At 44.7% G+C, this 22,086-nt stretch overlaps 1 protein-coding gene across 3 annotated transcripts; it reads left to right on the top strand.

Annotated features, from left to right (window-relative positions):
• Nucleotides 1-14,346: 14,346 nt before the first annotated feature.
• Nucleotides 14,347-21,579, top strand: GPKOW (G-patch domain and KOW motifs; the record flags this gene model as incomplete). 3 transcript variants are annotated; one of them, XM_084258367.1, is made up of 11 exons in its annotated part: nucleotides 14,347-14,522; nucleotides 15,312-15,466; nucleotides 15,572-15,696; nucleotides 17,679-17,788; nucleotides 18,659-18,872; nucleotides 19,228-19,360; nucleotides 19,986-20,088; nucleotides 20,295-20,418; nucleotides 20,510-20,579; nucleotides 21,098-21,183; nucleotides 21,276-21,579. In XM_084258367.1, 11 exons carry the CDS (start codon nucleotides 14,347-14,349, stop codon nucleotides 21,408-21,410), a joined length of 1,431 nt encoding a protein of 476 aa, XP_084114493.1. In that variant the 3' UTR covers nucleotides 21,411-21,579. The 3 variants fall into 3 exon arrangements, with proteins under 3 accessions (XP_084114493.1, XP_084114492.1, XP_084114491.1); XM_084258366.1 differs by having other exon boundaries at nucleotides 19,962-20,088; XM_084258365.1 differs by having other exon boundaries at nucleotides 19,962-20,127.
• Nucleotides 21,580-22,086: the final 507 nt, after the last annotated feature.

Here is a 22,086-nt window from a genome sequence, read left to right as displayed (position 1 = left end):
ATGTAAATTTAGGATATTTTTTTAAGATTTATTTATTTATGCATACAGGAACTGGGGTACAGGCCAGAGGTGTGGGGAATGAGAGGATTCACCAGACACAGAGCAGGAAACAGAACAGACACTGATCGACTGAAACACACTGCCGAGGGGAGCAGCGGGCCAGTGGAGTCAGGAGAGGTCTGCTGCGCCGTGTGGGTCACCTCCCTTGGGGGTATCGAACTGGTGCTACAGTGGCTGCAGATTGCTTCATAGTGCTGAGTCTTAACCCCTTGCGCCACCAGGGAGGCCCCAATTTAGAATATTTTTAACCTCCCAAAATAAACCTGATAACCTTTGGTAGTCAGGCTTCATTCTCCAACTCCTCCCTGCCAGTCTTATGGAACCACTAACATAATTTGTCTGCACAGATGTACAAAATATGTACATTTTATATGTACATAATAATAATATGTACAAAATAATATGTACAAAATATGTACATTTTCTAAAATTGAATAACATATAATCTTTTTGTGACAGACTTCCTTCACTAGTAATGTTTTCAAGGTCCTATGTGGTAGTATGTGCCAGTACCTCATTTCTTTTTATTTATAATTAATATTCTATTATATAAATATACATTTATTTATCCATTCATCAGTAGGTGGATTTTAGGGTTTTTCTCTTTTGAGCTATTATGAATAATGCTCCTATACAAAATGCATGTACATATTTTTGAGTGAAGGTGTGTGTTAATTTCTCTTGGGTGTCTACATAGGAATGCAATTGTTGGGTCATGAGGAAATTTGAAATTTAGTCTTTTGAGGAATTATCAACTTGGGTTCCAAAACCATTGCCCCATTTTACAATCTCACCAGCAATGCATGAGGCTTCCATTTTCTCCACATCCTCTCCAACACTTGTTATTGTCCATCTTTTTTATTATAAACATCCCATTGCTTATGGAGTTGTATCTCATTGTGATTTTGATTTGCATTTCCCTAAAAGATAACTGATTTTGATTTGGCACAATGATGGACTTCCAAAGATATCAACCTCCTAAACCTCAGAACCTGTGATGTTAAACTTATATGGCAATAGACATTTCATGAGTGTAAGCAAATTACGGACTTTGGGACGAGGAGATTATCCCAGATTATGGGGAGTACAATGTAATCAAAGGGGTCCTTAAAAGTGAATGAGGGAGGGACTTCCCTGGTGGCTCAGCCGTTGAGTGCTGGGCTGCAAGGCTGCCGGCAGCCTCTGCAGTGCCGGTTTGTTCCCGGGCCACCGGTAAGGGTCCCACAAAAAAAAAAAATGGATGAGGGTTAAGGGCCTCCCTGGTGGTGCAAGGGGTTAAGCACAGCACTATGAAGCAATCCACAGCCTCTGCAGCACGAGTTTGATCCATGGCCAGCCAGGGAGCAACACACATGGCACAGCAGACCTCTCCTAACTCACCCGCTGCTCCCCTCAGCAGTGTACTTCAGTCAATCTGCCTCTTCTGTTCCCCACTCTGTCTCTGGTGAATCCTCTCATCCCCCTCAACTCTGGCCTGTACCCCAGCTCTTGTATGCATAAATAAATAAATCTTTAATAAAAAATAGTAAATGGGGGCTCAGGAGAGTTAGAGAAAGAAATAATCTGATGAAAATATGGGTGAGAAAGAGATTTGATGATGCTGCGCTTCAAGGTGGAGGAAGGGACCACAAGTCAAGGAATGTGGGCAACCTCTAGAAGCTGGAAAATGCAAGGAAACAGATTCTCCCCAGAGACTCCAAAAGGAATGCAACCCTGCTGACACCTTGATTTTAGGCCAATATAATGTCTGCCATATAGGGTATAAGATAATAAATTTGGTTTATTTTGTTTTTCCTAAACATATGGAATGCTTCAGGAACTTGCATGCTATCCTTGAACAGGATCCATGCTGATTTTCTCTGTATTATTCCAATTTTAGTATATGTGCTGCCAAAGCAAGCAGTTTGTTCTATTTTAAACCAGTAAATTTGTGGTAATTTGTTACATCAGTATTAAAAAACTAGTACAGATGTTAAGCATCTTTTCATGTGCTAATTGGCCACTTGTATATCTTTGGAGAAATGTATGTTCGGATTTTTTAAAAATTGTGTTATTTATATATTTTTTTAAGATTGATTTATTCATGGGGGCCTCCCCAGTGGTGCAGTGGTTGAGCGCTGGGCTGCGAAGCTGCCTGCAGCTTCTGCAGTGCCGGTTCGATACCCGGCCACCAGTGAGGGTCCCGCATGGCACGCAGACCTCTCCTGCCGCCCGCTGCTCCCCTCAGCAGTGTGCTTCATCAGTCTGCCTTCTCTGCTCTCCCCTCTGGCTCTGGTGAATTCTCTCACCCTCCCGCACTTCTGACTGTACCCAGTGCTTGTATAAATAAATAAATAAATAAATAATTTTTTTTAAAAAAAGATTTATTTATTCATGTATACAAGAGCTGGGGTACAGGCCAGAGGTGCCCGGGGGGGGCACCAAAGACAGAGTGGGGAGTAGAACAGGTGGATTAACTGAAATATGCTGCTGAGAGGAGCAGCAGGTGAGACAGGAGAGGTCTGCTGCACCATGTGGGTCACCTCCCTGGCTGGGGATCGAACTCAGGCTGTAGTAGCTGTGGATTGCTTCATAGTGCTGATGCTTAACCCCTTGGCCACCAGGGAGGCCTCTATATTTTTATTTTTGATTGTATTAATTCTTTATATTCTGAATACAAGTTCATTATCATATATATGATTTGCAAATATTTCTCCTATTCCATTGGTTTTCTTTTGAAGCACAAAATGTTTATTTTATTTATTTATTTAAAGATTTATCCATTTATTTGTACAAGAGCTGGGGTACAGGCCAGATGCATGGGAGGGTGCAAGGATTCACCAGAGACAGAGCAGGGAACAGAAAAGGCAGACTGATGAAATACACTGCTGAGGGGAGCAGCGGGTGGGGCAGGAGAGGTCTGCCGCGCCATGTGGGATCCTCGCCCACCGGCCGGGATAGAACCCGCACTACAGAGGCTGCGGACAGCCCCGCAGTGCGGCGCTCAACCACCTGAGCCACCAGGGGAGGCCCAAAGCACAAAATTTTCAAATGTTAATGAAACTCAATTTATTTATTTATTTTTCTTTTAAGATTTATTTATTTATGCATACAAGAGCTGGGGTACAGGCCAGAGGATTCACCAGAGACAGAGTGGGGAACAGAACAGGCAGACTAACTGAAACACACTGCTGAGGGGAGCAGTGGGCGAGGCAGGAAAGGTCTGCTGCACCATGTGGGTAGCTCCCTGGCCAGCCCGGGATCGAACTCGTGCTGCAGAGGCTGCAGATTGCTTCATAGTGCGGTGCTTAACCCCTTGCACCACCGAAGAGGCCCGTAACTTGTGTTTTTCAATGCAGTTTCTTCTTTTCATTTTCCTTCTCCTCCTTCTTCCTCTGTTGCCCACATCTGTGTCACCCCGTCCACGACCAAAAAGCAAACGCAGTTTCTTCACGTGTCTCTAGGATCCATGCGCCTCCTCCAGGTCTCCTGGCTCCATCCTGCTTCTTTCCTTCCTCAGTCTCCTCTCTGAAACCCAATTTATGTGGGGGTTTTTGTTGTTATGAAGGGAAGCAGAATAGACTATCCCAAAATGTGCCGTCTTTGACATGCAGATTATTTTGAAGGGAAGGCAATAATGATTCAGCAAATTCAAGAAAAAAATTGTACCTCTGTCTTGATTACCTAAAATAATCTATATAGGAACCTGGCCTAGAAAGAGCTATGTTACCAGAGATAACTTCTTATCTGCATGTCAATACATGCATCTAATTACCAAACATCTCTTGTTATGTTTCTATGAATTACCCTCCTCTCCTCTGAAGCCCCATGCCCCTATCCAATTCCTTTACTCGGGACAGAACATGAGGCTGCTTTTGTACAACTTGTCCTTGATTCTAATATCTTCATGTCTCTGTTCCTCTGTTTAATGTCAGGTTAATTAGACAAGCCAAAGAACCTAGAAAGAAAATTTTCCCTCCCCTACAGTTCCTTTTATTTTTGATGCCTTATCTAAAAAACATTGCCTAACCTAAGATGTAAGTTTACTTCTATGTATTATAAGAGTTTTACAGTTTTATTTTAGGTTTATGGTCCATTTTGAGCTAATTTTTGTGTGAGAAAGAGGTCCAACTTATTTCTTTTAAAAAAATTATTTGTGCATATAAAAACTGGGGTATAAGCCAGAGGTGTGGGGGGTGAGAGGATTCACCAGAACAGGCAGATGCACTGAAATACACTGCTGAGGGGAGCAGCTGGGGAGGCAGGAGAGGTCCACTGCGCCATGTGGGTAGCTCCCTGGCCGGTTGTGAATCAAACTCGTGCAGCAGTGGCTTGCAGTAGCTTGACAGTGCTGTCTTTAACCCCTATGCCACCAGGGAGGCCCCCAACTTATTTCCTTTGTATGTTAATGTCTAGTTATCTCAGCACCATTTGTTGAAAAAAACTATAATATCAATAATAGTCATTGAATTTCCTAGCACCCATGTCAAAAAACAATTGACCATAATGTAAGGTTTAACTTTGGAGTTCTTTTTTTTTTTAAGATTTATTTATTTGGGCCTCCCTGGTGGTACAAGGGGTTAAGCACTGAACTATGAAGCAATTCACAGCCTCTGAAGCACAAGTTTGATCCCCAGCTGGCCAGGGAGAAACCCACATGGTGCAGCAGACCTCTCCTGTCTCACTGCTCCCCTCAGCAGTGTATTTCAGTCAGTCTGCCTGTTCTGTTCACCACTCTCTCCGGTGAATCCTCTCACCCCCTGCACCTCTGGCCTGTACCCCAGCTCTTATATGCATAAATAACTAAATCTTTTAAAAATAAATATTTATTTATTTATTTTATGTGTACAAGAACTGGGGTAAGGGCCAGAGGTGTAGGAGGTGAGAGGATTCACCAGAGACAGAGTGGGGGACAGAACAGGTGAATTGACTAAAATACATTGCTAAGGGGAGCAGCGGGTGAGACAAGAGAGATCTGCTGAGCCATGTGGGTAGCTCCCTGGCCGGTGGGGGATAGAACTCCTGCAGTACTGCAGTGGCTGCCTGCAGATAGCTTCACAGTGCTGTGACTTAACCCCTTGTACCACCAGGGAGGCCCTAACTTCAGAGTCTTTTTTTAAATATATTTTTTATTTTTTTTTGCATCATTGTTCTTTTCTTTTTTTTATAATTTTCCTTTTACTCTTCTTTTTAGATTTATTTATTTATTTATGCAAGAACCCGGGTACAGGCCAGATGCGTGGGAGGGTGAGAGGGCTCACCAGAGACAGAGCGGGGAACAGAACAGGCAAATTGATGAAACACACCGCTGAGGGGAGCAGCAGGCAAGACAGGAGAGGTCTACCACACCATGTGGGTTAGCTCCCTGGCCGGCCGTGATTGAACTGGCGCTGCAGAGGCTGCAGACAGCTTCACAGCGCTGTGCTCAACCACCTGCACCACCAGGGGAGGCCCATCATTGTTCATTTTTAAAAAAAATATTTGCTTCCCCCCACCCCCTTAGGTGTAGTCCCCATAGAGTTTCCTTCACCAATGCACCCGTGCACCATCACATTCCCCTGTGCTCCTCCCTCCCTCCCACTGATCCCTCTCCCCCCTCCTCCCCTGCAGGATGTCTCTGATTTATAATTGTCTGTTTTTGCTTTGTTGTGTTTTGTACTGTTATTATTTTTTTATACTGATGTTTTATTTGGTTCCCCTATATTTAACTTTGGAGTCTTAATCCAGTTCATTGATCCATAATTATGCTGATACCACACTATCTTGACAAGGTTGCTCTTGTTCCTCTTTGTCAAAATTGTTTTGGTTATTCTGGGTCCCTTGAGTTTCCATATGAATTTTTTTTACGTGTATTTATTTATTTATTATTATTTTTTTAGATTTATTTATTTATACATGCACTGGGTACAGTCAGAAGCGCGGGAGGGTGAGAGAATTCACCAGAGCCAGAGCGGGGAACAGAACAGGCACACTGACGAAATACACTGCTGAGGGGAGCAGCAGGCGCGGCGGGAGAGGTATGTGCACCATGTGGGACTCTCCCTAGGGGCTGGGAATCAAACTGGTGCTGCAGAGGCTGCGGGCAGCTTCGCAGCCCAGCACTCAGCCGCTGCGCCACTGGTGATACCCCCATATGATTTTTTTAAAGATGTATTCATTTATGCATACAAGAGCTGGGGTACAGGCCAGAGGTGTGGGGGGTGAGAGGATTCACCAGAGACAGAGTGGGGAACAGAAGAGGCAGATTGACTGAAATACACTGCTGAGGTGAGCAGCAGGTGAGTCAGGAGAGGTCTGCTGCATCATGTGGATAGCTCCTTGACCGGGGATTGAACTCGTGCTGCAGTGGCTGTGGATAGCTTCATAGGTTGTGTCTTAATCCCTTGTGCCACCAAGGAGGTCCCCTCCATATTAATTTTAGAATTAATTTCTCCAGTAAAAATTAAATGGAATTTTGATAGGATTGGAATTTTGATAGGGATTATGTTGAGTGTATAGATCAACTTGTGGGGTACTGTCATCTTAACAATATTAAGTATTTTGAGTCATGAACATGTGGTGTCACTCCATTTCCATAGATCTTTAATTTCTTTTAATGATTTTATTTATTTATTTATTTTTATTTTTATTTATACAAGCACTGGGTACAGTCAGAAGCGCAGGAAGGTGAGAGAATTCACCAGAGCCAGAGGGGAGAGCAGAGCAGGCAGACTGACGAAGTACACTGCTGAGGGGAGCAGCAGGCGGCAGGAGAGGTCTGCGCGCCATGGGGGACCCTCACTGGTGGCTGGGGATCGAACCGGCGCTGCAGAGGCTGCAGGCAGCTTTGCAACCCAGTGTTCAACCGCTGCGCCACCAGGGAGGCCCTCTTTTAATGATGTTTTATAGTTCTCAGAGTACAATTTTTACACTTCCTTTGTTAAATTTATTCCTGTCTCTTATTACATTGAATCAATTGCAAGTGAAATTATTTTCTTAATTTTATTTTCATTTGAGTACATAAATACAACTGATTTTTTAATGTCCATCTAACCTGTAACCTCATGAAACTTGATTATTAGTTCTAATAGCTTTTTAGTAGATTCCTTGGTATTTCTATATAATATCATAAGTAAAGAGAGATAGTTTTACTTCTTCCTTTTCAACTTAAATGTCTTCTATTTCTTTTTTCTTGCTTAATTGTCCCTGCTATAATTAAGTACAATAGATTGAATAGAAGTATAAGAGCATTGTTGTTCCTAAAATTGGGTGGAAAATAGGTGGGGTATTTTTGTGGTTGTTGTTGAGTAGTATGAGTTGTTTATAAGCCATGAAGAATTTGTAAGCCTTTTTTTTTTTAAAAAAAAAGATTTATTTATTTATTTATACAAGCACTGGGTACAGTCAGAAGCGTGGGAGGGTGAGAGAATTCACCAGAGACAGAGCAGGGAACCGAACAGGCTGACTGACGAAATACACTGCTGAAGGGAGCAGCAGGCGCGGCAGGAGAGGTCTGTCGCGCCATGTGGGACCCTCGCCGGTGGCCACGGATTGAACTGGCACTGTGGAGGCTGTGGGCAGCTTTGCAGCCCAGCGCTCAACCGCTGCACTACCAGGGAAGTCCCTGTAAGCCTTTTTAAATCAAAGTATAATATACTTGACTCACTCATAAGCACACGGTTTGATGAGTTGTCACAAATACATGCAGACTTAACTTTAGCAATATTAACAACTGTGTAAGTCAGAAAGAGAGAGTTGGATGGGAACCAGGATCTGTAGGTGGGCATTTAGATTGTCTCCAGTATTTTTAATTGAAAAATAATAATAATTAGCAGCTCTCTAGCCCACCTGTAACTATGAGGGTGTTTCTTTTCACAAACCTTTATCCTATGCAAAGCAGCAGTGGCAGCAGCAGCCCTCTTGCCCACTTGTGACTGTGCAAGTGCCTCTTTTTTTCTTTCTCTTAATAAACCTGTCCTTTTAAAATGTTAAATAAATAAATAAAACTCTCTTAGAAAAAAAATCCTGCCCAAATTCTCCGTTCTTTCCTTCAGTCCATTCTTAGAAATGGAATCAATGGATTTCTGATAGATTTTTGAATTTTGTCCTCAGGGATTTGTCCTGGAATATTTTGGAGCATTCATAGGATGCAAACATTCACTTGCCGCTTGGAGTGGGGCCTGTGATGCCCATACCCCTCTTAGCTGCTGCTGTTAGGTGACCCTCCCTGCAAAAATAAAAAAAGAGAGAGGGAGGGAGGGAAGGAGGGAGGATATCTTTGGGTCAAGAAAGGTATGTATACGAGCACACTGCCCCTGATAAATGTTGGATCAATTTGTGCCCCTATCAGCAGTGTATGAAAATGTGCCCACTTTCTGCCATCTTCAGTAATTCTAGACATCATCCCTGGTACTTATTATTTGAGATATTCACCAACTCAGTCTCTCTGGGCCACTGTTCTCTCATTTGTAAAATGAATTTTATTTTATTTTATTTATTTATTTATTTTAGTAGAGGCATGTTTTTCTTTATTTGTTTGCTTGTTTGTTTGTTTTTGTTTATACATGCACTGGGTACAGTCAGAAGCGCAGGAGGGTGAGAGAATTCACTAGAGCCAGAGCAGGGAGCAGAGCAGGCAGAAGGACCGAAGTACACTGCTGAGGGGAGCAGCGGGTGGCAGGAGAGGTCTGCGCGCCATGTGGGACCCTCCTCCAGTGGCCGGGGAACAGCCGGGGATTGAACCGGCGCCGCAGAGGCCGCGGGCAGCTTCGCAACCCAGCACTCTACCGCTGCGCCACCGGGGAGGCCCTGTAAAATGAATTTTAAAATAGCACCTACTCACCAAGTCCGTAGGAGGACTAAATGAGTGCTTACATGGGTGATTAGCATACACCCATCTAAGGATCTACCATAGATGTGTTTGCTGTTTTCACTTTTGATCTTTCCCATTGACTTAAATGAAGAACAGCATTTCATTATCAATTTTTTTTCAATCTCTTTGATTATTAGCGATGTTGAGAATCTTTTTTTAATTAATTAATTTATTTGTACAAGCACTGGGTACAGTCACAAATGTGAGAGGGTGAGAGAATTCACCTGAGCCAGAGCAGGGAACAGAACAGGCAGAATGATGAAGTGCACTGCTGAGGGGAGCAGTGGGCGGCCGGAGAGGTCTGCACGCCATGTGGGGCTCTCGCCGGTGGCCGGGGATCGAACCGGTGCTGCAGAGGCTGCAGGCAGCTTCGCAGAACAGCGCTCAACTTCTGCGCCACCAGGGGAGGCCCAATGCTGAGAATCTTTATGTGTGCTTAATGGCTATTTGTATTTCCCACTTTGTGCATCCCCTCATCACGTCCCTTGTCTGTTTTCTCAGTTGAGGGTTGCCTGCCTTTTATTGTTATTGAACTGCAGCTCTTTGTGTTTTGAGTACATGGACACCATATCTTTCATACATATTTTTTAAAAACACATGTTCCTGTGTCATCTAATCTTTTCACGACTCCTTGACACCTCCGAACAGACACTCCCAAGCCTTGCATGCCCAGCCAGCCATGACCTTGTCCCTGCACATCACTTTAGCTTCAGCCCCTGCCATCTTTCAGAGTGCTTTTACAAACTTTAGCCTTTCTTGGAAGTAGTGACATGTATAATTAATCCCCTTCTGTTTTCTCGAGCACTCCTCACAGCCTGGTGGGACTGGAGTTTTAACCACACTTGCAATCACTGAATTTCACAACAGCCCATATGTGCTCAGGGCCTATAGCAGAGTAGGTGCTCAGTTAATGTAGGTTGAATGAACAAAAGAATAAATGATTGTGTTTGCAAAGCTTTCAGATAGGCTTCCTTCACCACATGACAAGCTGATTCTTTTCTCAATATCTGTAAACAGAAAGTCCTGGTTTTGTTTTCAGGATGAACTATAGAGGAGAAAAAAAAATTCTATCATTGTATTTTCACCACACAGTTTTGCATCAGGACCTGTGTGGCTTGGTGTGATCTCTATAGTACATTCAGGAATGAGTCAGAGACCAGGTGTGAAATATCAGAGGAGGCAATACTCTCAAGGACCTCTGCTCCAGTCTGTGTAATCCTGTGTTGTGCACACCGCCTCAGGTGACTGCTTCAGGAAGTGAATATCACTTTAGTCATTTTTGCCACCCAGACAATGTGTCAGTCAGTAGTAATAAGACAGAACATGGAGCCTCCCTGGTGGTGCAAGGGGTTAAGATGCAGCACTATGAAGCTATCCGTAACTACAGCATGAGTAACTACTGCAGTATGAGTTCGATCCCTGGCCAAGGATGTGACCCACATGGCACAGCAGACCTCTCCTGTCTCGCCCACTGCTCCTCTCAGCAGAGTATCTCAGTAGATCCGCCTGTTCTGCTCCCCTCTCCATCTCTGGTGAATCCTCTCACCCTCCCCCCACCCCGCACCTCTAGCCTGTACCCCAGTTCTTATACGCATAAATAAGTAAATCTTAAAAAAAAAGACAGAACATCATCAACTCCCTGATAAGATGTGATCAGAAGGGCACATAACTTGTTTGGCATTCTTGCCAAAGCCCCATAACCTCCATCGAAGAATGAGAAATCATTAGGACCAAATTGAAGGATATTCTATAAAATAACTAAACTAGTTTTCAAAAGTATCTAGGTCATGAAAGACAAAGAAAGATTGAAGAGTTGTCACAGACTGGAGGAGACTAAGGAGGTATTACAATTATATGCAATGTATGATCCTAGATTGAATCCTGGAACAGAAAATGGTCTGTAGTTTAGTTAATAGTATTCCACCACTGCTAATTTCCTGACCTTGATCAATTTACAATTGTTATATAAAATGTTTAGGGGGATCTGAATGAGAGATATACAGGCACTCTCTGTACATTTTGCAACATTTCTTTAAGTCTAAGATAATTTCAAAATAAAAATTTTAAGATTTTTTTTTGAAAACCCCAGAGATTCCAGGGCCCATCTCAGAAAACCCATGTCTTCTAAGCCTGGAAGTACAGTCATGAGATGATCAAATACTGGGCTTCTTGTTTACAAAACTAATCTCTGGCCCACCATATTAGTCTACTTTCCAAACATGTGACTATGTCCCTATTTCATTTGATTATATTTATAGCCTCACATTTAAAGGCTCTAGTATATGTGGTCCATCCAAGGCATGTGCTATAATTAACTTATCCCATGCCCTTCTGTTGTTCATTTAAGTGGCCTTCAAGCTTTTGTTACAGGAAATAATAAACTATGATGAATAAAAATCTTTTCACACCTATTCAGTGATTTTCTTGGAGTGGATTTTTAGCAGATCTGCAATATTCGTTCTTGTAACCATTTAAGTATCAGTCTTCTACTTTACAAACTCTTAAGGTCCTAAACAGGAGGGATCTCATTAAATTTTTTAAAATAAAATTTTATTGATTTACAAAACTGTATAAATTACTGGGATACCTCTTCCCCTCTGTGTGTGTGTAACCCTCACCTCACCCACCACTAAAGTTCCAGAGCCATTCCCACTATCAGGTTGATGTTTTCTACCCTTCCTCCCATGCTCTCACCCATCCCCCCCGGTAATCACAAAATTTTTCACAGAATATAAGTTATTTTTGCTATGATTTGTTAGTTCATTTGCTTTGGTTATTTATATAACTATATATCCACATATGGGAGAAACCATCTATTGCCTTTCAGTTTGACTTACTTCCACCTAGCACAATCACCTCAAGTTCCATCCATGTTATGGCAAAAGGCTAAATTTAATCTTTATTGATGTCTGAGTAGTATTTCATTAAGTGTATATACCACAATGCCTTTATCCAGTCATCCATCAATGGGAATTTAGGTTATTTCCATATCTTAGCTCTTGTGAATACTGCTGCTATGAACACAGTGTATAAATCTTTTTGAATTAGTTTTCGTATCCTTTAGATAAATATATAGGAGGGGAATTGCTTGGCCATATGGTATTTCAATTTTTAGATTTTTAAGGAATCTCCATACTATTTTCCATAAGGGCTGCACCAATTTACACTACCACCAACAGTGAATATGGTCCTTTTTCACTGCATCCTGGCCATCACATGTTGTTTCCAGTCTTTTTGATATAAGCCATTTGATAGAGGCCATTTTCACAGGTATAAGATGGTATCACATTGTGGTTTTGATGTGCATTTCCCTAATAATAAGTGAAGTTGAGCATTTTTTTTTAATGTGCTTGTTGGCCATCTGTATATCTTCCTTGGAAAAGTGTTTATTCAAGTACTTGCCTATTTTTTGATTGGGTTGTATGTTTTTTTTTTGTTGTTGTTGTTGTTGAGCTGTATGAATTCTTTATATATTTTGGATATTAAGCCAGATATATGATGAATAAATTTCTTCTCCCAGTCAATTAGTTTTCTTTTAGTGTTTGTGGTAGTTTGTTTTGCTGTACAAAAGCTCTTTAGTTCAATGTAGTCCCATTTATTTACTTTTGTTTCTTCATCTCATTAATCTTTTGAAATTGTAAGCCTGACTCACAGCATTTTAATAGTTAAATTTCATTTAACATTTACATTAAGTATTTAAATATTAGATTTAAACATTTTAAGATTTAAAATATCTGTTTGTGCAGAAATGTGTTTTCTGAGAGTATACACTATATCATTGATAATATTCTTGCCAAAAAGATTTAATATTAATCTACTCACAAGAAAGCAACCAGTCTTTATTATACCTGTTGTCTCGGCATAATTGAATTTACCTTGTTCTGGATGGCAGTTACTTAAGCATATTTATGTAAAAGTCCACAGAGCTATGCATAAGATATATATATTCTGCCATATGTAAGTTACATATTACTTTTAAGAAGTACCCATATTTGAGGGCCTCCCCGGTGGCGCAGCGGTTGAGCGCTGGGTTGCGAAGCTGCCGGCAGCCTCTGCAGCGCCTGTTCGATCCCCTGCTGCTGCCTGGCCACGGGAGGAGGGTCCCACATGGCGCACAGACCTCTCCTGCCGCCCGCTGCTCCCCTCAGCAGTGTACCTCGGTCCTTCTGTGCCTGCTCTGCTCCCCGCTCTGGCTCTGGTGAATTCTCTCACCCTCCCACGCTTCTGACTGTACCCAGTGCTTGTATAAATAATAAATAAATAAATCTTAAAAAAAAAAAGTACCCATATTTGAATGATACATTGTAAGTCATCTAGGCATCTAGGCAAAAGGATGCTTTTGGAATAATTGTCTTTGGAAAAATAATATAGGGGGCCTCCCCGGTGGCGCAGTGGTTGAGCGCTGGGCTGCGAAGCTGTCCGCAGTATCTGCAGCGCCGGTTTGATCCCGGCCGCCAGCGAGGGTCCCACAAGTTGCGCAGACCTCTCCTGCCACGCCCACTGCTCCCCCCAGCAGTGTATTTCGTCAGTCTGTCTGTTCTGCTTCCGGCTCTGGCTCTGGTGAATTCTCTCACCCTCCCGCCCTTCTGACTGTACCCAGTGCTTGTATAAATAAATAAATAAATATTTAAAAATATATAGGGTGGATATTAAATGATATTATAGCAATGTTTAATGTCTTGGTAGTTATAGCTGCATTTTGGTTATATAGGATTATATATGTATTTGTATATATAATCTCCAATATTGCGTGATTATTATAAGTATTATAAAGATGTGTATATATATATTTATTTACACATACAGAATATATGGAAAGAATATTGCATTAATCACTAACAATTAGCTAATGAGGCACAGAATAGACAGCTATGGTACCAACTTTTATGTTTGAAAATTTAATATAATCTTTTATTTTTAGTAAAATACTCAAAGAATAAAAGTAAAACACAAAATTGCAACAAAAACAACAAAATCTGTTTGACGTTGTTCCCCACTGGACTAGGAGCCTCTAGAGAAGAGGACTGTTTTATTACTATTTGAATCCAGAGCTTGTAGAGTATTAAATCTGGCATTGGAAGACACCATTTACATGTCTATTATTTATGATTGTACACAACTGGCACTCACGGATTTTTTTCTTATTTATTTTACAGTAGGACACAGATGATGCACACGATAATTGATCAATAAATCAAACGCCTACACGAAGGAATGAGTATCCCGCAAGAATGAAGCCACCTCCCCTGAAGAACTACATTTCCCTGTATGCTTGGCGCGATTCGCTTAAGTGGAAAAAGTGACCGTTACTTCCCACGGTCGCACATTCGCCTTCGCCTGCCGGTTCCGCAGTGTTTTATGGGAAAGGTAGTTCTAGCGCTCGTCGTCTGGCCCTCGGTAAACTAAGCCCAAACTCTACTTCCCAGCAAGCCGCGTACCGGCCAAGGAAGGGTAAGATGGCGGACGCTGAAGAGGATGTTTTGCGGCCGGCTGCGACCTCCGCCACACCGATTTCATTCAGCTTCAGTCGCACGGCGGCCCGGAGACGGCTGGCAGATCCGGGAGACGGCGCGGGTGTGGTTCCGGAAGAGAAGGATTACTTGAAGACTGTGGAAGGAAAGGAGCTGCAGAGGTAAAGTGCCGTGTCTTTCATCCCTGGGAAATCGGTGCAGTGGGCGCAAGCGGGAGGGTGGAATCTGAGTTGACTATCTTGGTGACAGTGGCCCAGAAAGCTTGAGCACAGCCTGAGGAAATTTGTGGAGGCGAGAAGGGGGCAGTTTGTAGGCGAGCTGGGGAATCTGGATCTCATGGCGGTGGGAATGGAGAGGATGTATTTCTGAGAGAGTGCCTTTAGGACTTGCGGACTTTGACGTGTGTGCGTTCTTGAGAGAAGGAAAGTAGGAGAGAATGACAGGACCACTAGTGTCTCAACTGAAGCTCTGGGGCTTCACCGATATGGGGGTCTCGGGGTGGAGCTGCAGATTCAGGTTGGGGGATGCCATCATCAGCTTAATTGGTAAAGAGTCTGAGGGAGGACCTTCCAGAAGATAGTCAACCCCGGAGGAGGCTGATCTGAAGCCTGAAGCTGGGGAGAGAATCTCAGCCGAAATAGCGATTTGTGGGTCACTGTGGAAGCTTTGGACGTGGGTCTTGAGATGAAAAGAGGGTCCGGAACTGAGGACTGATCCCTCAAGGCACTGATATTTAAGAGTTGGGGTATGTGTGTAGGAGGCATACACTTACCATCGGAGGCACAAAAGGCACCGTCATAGACATCAGGAGAGCCAGATCAGAGACTGAGGGCGTGGTCCATGGGGCTGGGGGTGAGTTTGACTCTTGTGGTTTTCTGAGTGAAGGGATATGGTTTAGAACCCACTGACCATGCTACTCTTCCAACTTCACCCCACTGTGTCCACATCAGTGTGAAGCCCTCAGAAGCCCCTAAGGAACTCGTGATCCCTTTGATCCAGAATGGCCATCGCAGACAACCACTGGCCCAGGCCCCTGGGCCATCCACAAATACTGAAGTCTCCATGGATGGGGTGCTATCTCAAGCTGTGAAAGAGCTCATTGAGGGTGAGTGACCTCCCTCCCCTCTTTGCCTTGCTCTAGTGAAGGAAGAAGGGGAGGAAGGTGGAAGGACAGGGTGGGACCTCATTGCGCCCTCCCATTCTTCCTTAGAATCCAAGAAGTCTCTGGAGGAGAGAGAGAATGCGGGTGTCGACCCCACGCTCGCTATCCCCATGATCCAGAAAGGATGCACCCCCAACGGGGAAAGGGCAGACAGCGAACCCTGGGCTGAGACAGTGAGCTGGCCCCTGATCCCCCTCTTGCCCCAGCCTCTCTTTGCCCTGTCTGCCAGACTTACCTTCCTGTGCATAGCAGGGAAAGTCTGTGTGTCTAAAGGCCTGCTGCCTATCCATTCTTCCATCCTTTTTGGAAGCGTTAACAATGAATCCAGATACTGAGGTGTGAAAAGTACTTGGATTCTGGGATTATCTAAATGATATGAGGAGCAAAGGGAACAAGAAATGTAAAGACTCTGAAGGTAGACTCTTCCTGGAGTGCTTGTGGAATACCTAGGAGATCCTGTAGCTGGAATGGAATGAGTTGGGAGGTTGGGGGAGGTAGATGAGGTCAGAACCTGGAGGGGGCCAAACCAGGTAGGGTCTTGTGGGCCATGGTGAGAACTTTGGCTTTTTTTCTGAATGAGATAAGAGCCTTAGGAGGGCTCTAAACAGAGAAGACCTAAAACTTATGATTTATGATTTGATAGGCTCTCTCTGGCTGCTGTGAGCAGTACACACTAATAAGTGAACGTAGAAGCCAGAAAACTAGTAGTCCAGGCTAGAGATGATGGAGACTTAGGCCAGAGTGGCAGGAATGATGCCTGGAAGGGCAAATAGGGTTTAGTGAGAGAGGGAAGAGCAGAGTGGGTACTCCTAATGGCAGCAGTGACCCAAGCAATGGCATCGTTGCAGGAAATCAGTGTGGTTTGTGTCCATCGGTGAGGCAACTTGTGTGTCTGGAGTGGATATGAAAAATAGAGGGAGTTGAAAAATAAAAGAATTGAGGGAGTAGTGATGGAAGGTGATATGGATTGTGTATAGGGAGTTGAAAAATAAAAGAATTGAGGGAGTAGTGATGGAAGGCGATATGGATTATGTATACAGAAGAAACTTGTCTTTCATACCCATGGATCCTCCTGTTTACCCCTTCTTCACAATTTTTTTTTTTTTTGCAAAACTTCTTTGAGGCCTAGTTCTCCAATGGTCCCAGACCATCCACTCTTTCAGCTGAACTGTTCTTATCAGGCTTCAGATATCCTCTGGTTTCTTTCATCTTGAAATATATTGTTTTTAATTTTTAAAAAAAAAGTCTTCACTCTGTCCTGTTCTTGCTTTGGCCTCATTTCTCTAATTTTCCCTCCTCTCAAAGCCTTCAACATGTTCATTGATCACAGTTCTAGCTATCCTTCTTCTTACTCAGCCTAAAAACCTTAGAGTTATCGTTGATTATCTGCTTTATTTTATACCCCACATACGATCTGTCAGCAAAATTCTATCATATCCTTTTTCAAAATACATTGAGAATCTGACTTCTCACCATCACCACTACCACCACACTGGTCTGAGCCACCAGCATCTCTCATCTGGACTATTTCACTAACTTCCTCACTGGCCCCCCATTGGGCTGCCACCTCCCATGGTGCCTATCCAGCTCTCCTGATTAATCTCTTACCATCCCTTTCTGCCTCTACATCTCTGTTTCAGTCAAGTTGACTTTCATGATACTCTTCGCTTGCATCTCCTTCTGCCTCAGGACCTTTGTTCTTGCTGTTCTTTCTGCTTGGAACACTTCATTCATAGCCTCATGTCTCTCTCTGTCATCTCCTTTTGTTCTCTGCCCAGATAGCAGCTCAATGATACCCCCTTCTTTGTCCCTTTGCACCCCCTTGTCCTGCTTTATTTTTCTTCATAGAATGTACCATCACCTAACATATCACATCTTATGTATTTATTGTGTTTCTCAATAACTAGAATATAAGCCCAATAAGATAAGTATTTTTTGCTTTATTTTGTTTACTGCTTTATCATCAGCACCTCAAACAGTACCTGGCACAAATAGGTGCTTTAGAAATATTTGCTGAAGGACTACTATGGAGGAGGGAAATGAGAGATGGCAAAACTCACCCTTGAGCTCACTGGAAAAAGTGGGCGATAGCAAGTATACTGCACAGGGCCCGGTGCAAACCAAACCTGACTTCCTTCCTCTGCCTGAACCCTAGATGCCAGAGGAGGCTGATTATGAGGCAGTCCCTGTGGAGGCCTATGGGCTGGCCATGCTGCGGGGCATGGGGTGGAAACCTGGCGAGGGCATCGGCCGCACCTTCAATCAGTGAGTCCTGGGGTAAGGGCAAAGGGACAGCAGAGGGGGTGAACAAGACCACCCATGGTTACCACTCATGCAGAACCATCCAGAAAGGGAGAGGGCTCATTGAAGACATTTCAGTCACAATGTTCCCGATAGGCTCTACCCTACAGCTTAGATGGGTAGTCTGCTGGGTTTGCATTATCACATGACACTTGCACAATGCATTTCCTGAAACATATCCCTGTCATTCAGCTACACATGACTTTACTACCCTGAAGAATTCCATAGCGCCTTCCACTACTATTTCAAACTCCTCTTTGCCCTCTGAAACTCTGTGTCCTTAAGGATTGCCCCTCTGGGCATCAGCTTTCTCATCTGAAAAATAGAGACAGTAACAGTACTGACTTTCCAGGTCAGTTGTGGTAGTTAAGTGAAATTATATACATAAAGCACTTACAGTCGGCCCTGGCCCTAAATCAGTATAAGCCAAACATTTGCTATTATCGCTTAGACTTACAGTCCCTTCTCTGCAGTTCTCAACACCAAAGAATTCTGAAAAGCAAACATTTTTTTCCATAAACCATTTGGCAGCCAAATGTGACCCGAATTGACATTGAGCATCTTATAGTCTGTTTCTCCTGTGTGGTCTGACAACCTATATTTCCCCTGTAGGAATATTAATGCATTTGGTTACAGGGATTTGCCTCAGATCCCACTGTAGATACAATGTAATAGATGGTATATGAGCATGTGATCAGGTTGAGCCAAATGAAATGGCCTAATAATAGATCCGGAAGGGTATTCATCAGCATATTGCTAGAGTTGGGAAGAATGAGGTATTGAAGATAATTGCTTCCCCACCCCCAGCAAGCCTATGTTCTGTGTTCCCTGCAGAGTGGTGAAGCCCCGTGTCAACTCACTGAGGCCCAAGGGGTTAGGGCTGGGTGCCAACCCGACTGAGTTCCAGACCCTGGCCCCCATCGACCCCCACCGCCTGCCAAAGCCAGATGCAGATCAAGAGAAGGATGAGAAAGACCAGCCCAAAGGACTGGTGCCTGGAGGTGCCGTGGTTGTTCTTTCTGGCCCTCACCGAGGCCTCTATGGGAAGGTCAGAAGCCAAGAAGTACTTGGAGTCCAAGACAGGTGGCAGGGGGAAGAGTGATGTAAGGTTTTGGGGTACAAAGGCTGAAAGCTCTGTCTTTCAGACCTGCTTGGCCCACTGCCTCAGTAGGTAACTCAGGACTACTTGCTGGGCCTTTCTGAACCTCAGTTTACAATTGAAAGGGAGAGAATGCCATATATCCATAAGTGCCTAAGGGTTGAATGTTTAAAATATGTCCAAGATCTACAGTCTGCTGGGGAAACATGGATCAGGCTTATTGGAGATAAGGGTGGTTTGCTTGGTCCTAGAAATGTGAATCAGTTCACTCAACCCCTGCCTACTTTCCTCCCCCAAATACTAGGTGGAAGGTCTTGATCCTGACAATGTTCGGGCCATGGTCCGTCTGGGCAAGGGAAACCGTATGGTGACTGTTAGTGAGTACTGCCTGCGGCCTGTCTCCCAGCGAGAGTTCGAGAAGAACTCCCTGGATCTCAGTGAGTGAACTCTTAACTAGCTGGGGGAGTTGGAGAAATATTCCTGGGGGTGGTAAGGTCTGTTTCAAGGGGAAAGGTGGTCAGATCTGCAGAGAGGAAGGGCAGCGGTTTGCCTGGCAGGTGTGACAGCCAGCGGTCAGGAGATGAGAATGAAGATGAGGGGTTTATTCCATTTGGTTGAAAAAAGGTTGACCTAGTAACCGTGGGTGTTGAGCCTCTTTGGGGGTGGGGAGAGAAGCAGGTGTTCCATTTCCTACCCTCAGGATGTCTGTCTATTTGGAGGGCTGAGCCTCTGCCTGGGAAGTAAGAGCAGCTAGAACTAGGATATGACTGGGGAGGAAGGCATTCTAGGCATTCTAGATTTGGCAGATGGAAGATGAAGGCCAGCAGAGCACTCTGGGACCCCCAAGCCCATACTAGGCCATTGATTCTGGTAAGCGTTGTCAGTACGGGGTGAGCTTTCTAATAGCCCAGGCAAAGGCATGATGGTGAGAAGAGGCACTTTGCCACATGGTAGGTGGCCCAAGAATGAGATGTGGCCTGGAAGGAGAGAGAAGTGAGACACAGACTTTCCTGATTCTCTCCACACCTCCTTGAACAGGCCAGGTGAGCAAAACTTGCTCAGCACAACAGAATGGAGCAGCCTCATCATCGAAGGCCCAGCGACATCAGAACCTCCACGTCCGGTGGGAGGACTCCGAGAGGAAGCGGAAATACCTTCCAGACCGGTGGGACCCTGGGCATCTGGGCTGGGGTATGAGGGAAGGGTTGAGGAGAGACTCTAGCAGTCAAGAGACTTCTGGAGCAAGGCAGGCATACAGAAAGACCTAGAAACAGCATTAGGAGTGGATTTCACAGATCAGCAAAGGTGGGGTGACTGGAACTCTTGTGTATATAGAGCTAAGCCTCGTGTCTGTCTGTCCCCTTCTCACAGACAAGATGGGCCTGTAGCCAAGAGTGAGAAAGTGGCCCCCAGGAATCAGCACTGGCTACACAGGGACCTGCGCGTGCGGTTTGTGGACAAGCTGCACAAGGGCGGCCAATACTACAACACCAAGGTGGGAACCCCACAGCCTGGGTCCTCTTCCTTTCCCAGGGACTGGGCCCCCTTAACTCTGCAAAATTCTCACATCCCCTGACTCTGCCCAGATGACGATAGAAGATGTCCTGAGCCCAGATACTTGTGTGTGTCGGACAGATGAAGGCCGAGTCCTGGAAGGTGAGTCTGGGGGATGGCCTCTGGGCCATTATCATCCTGGAGGCTGGATGAGAAAGGTATCTTAGGCCAAGAGCCTGCCCAGGCAAAGACTGAGAGGCTGGACAGATATCAGGGTGTTTGCAAGGCCCAGGAACCCCTAACAGAACATTAGAGGCTTCTGTGATGGTGTTCACCTGAGCTGCACTTTCCCCATCTATAAATTAGCATGACTATCCCCTCTCCCTCCTTCTGGTGACAGGCACCTAAGTATTGACTCCCGGTGCTGGGCAGGGCTTATGACATTCCTACAGTAATCTATATCTGTTGTCGCTACCACCACCATCATTGTGTACAAACCCTCCCTTCCTTACAGTTATTTCTAGAAACCGCTCCTTAGGCTTCTTCATCTGTGAAACGGGCTTAGTGGGATGCCTATCTGTCAACAGGGACAATTAGGGAATATAGGAAAAGCCCTTCTAAGGGGACCATGGCTGGGGCCGGCCCTCACTTAGGCCTTATTCATCTCTCCTCGTCTGCAGGCCTGAGGGAAGACATGCTGGAAACCTTAGTCCCCAAGGTCGAGGGTGACCGGGTGATGGTAGTGCTGGGACCACAGGCTGGAAGGGTGAGTCCCAGACCTGAGAATGGGGGTTGGGGGTCTGCTGGGGATGTCCTAGGGCCTGGTTTGGCCTTGCTGACTCTATCTGTCCCTACTAGGTGGGCCGTCTGCTGGGCCGGGACAGAGCACGGAGCCGGGCCCTGGTGCAGCTGCGGAGAGAGAATCGGCTGGTGGAGCTTTACTATGATGCTGTCTGCCAGTACGTGGGCCCCAGTGACTCAGAGGAAGACTGACCCATGGACCCACTTCTACCCCAGGCTCTCACCGGTCTTATCCAGTATGAAAAACCTGCCTTTGCCAGGTGGGGAGATCGTTGTTCTTTCCTCCACTTGCAGTGCAGCCTGGGGGTAGGGACAGGGCACTGCGAACAGACCCAGTATCTGACAGAATTTATTGCATAATAAAAACTATTTTAAACACTGAGTAAAATGAAGAGCTCCTAAACAGTGTGGAGCGGGGAAGCCTCCCAATTCCTACCTCCACTTCCCTTATTGGGCTGCGACAAGTTAAAAGGTACCTTCGCTCACAAGCTCACTCTTGAAATTACAAGCTATGAAACCCAGCCCCTGAGGAGATGCTGCAGCATCTGGGAATGCCTCATCTCTGAGCAGCTTCATCTTGGGCGGGTGACAGGAGAGAGTCTAGAGGACCAGAAGTCTCCTGCTCAAAAGTAGGGCGCCTTGGTACTGCTTATCAAAGGACGGTTCATTTCCAGGTCCTTGCTTTAGTCCTAAACTTCAGCTCAACAGTAAAAAGTTTTGGCTGTCTCAGGTAGAATTTTTTTGGTTGCTCTCAGTGACTATATTCTCAAAAAAAAGGCCATTGCAGAGAAGCCTCAAAGTTCTTACTGTTTCGTGACCTGAGTTACAACAAGGGAAGTCACAGTTGTTTCCAAATCTTTCTCTATCA

This window comes from Talpa europaea, assembly GCF_964194135.1.
Source record: "Talpa europaea genome assembly, chromosome: X".
Classification (NCBI taxonomy): Eukaryota; Metazoa; Chordata; class Mammalia; order Eulipotyphla; family Talpidae; genus Talpa; species Talpa europaea.
Note: the sequence above shows the minus strand (reverse complement) of the source record. Positions and strands in the feature narration are given on the sequence as shown.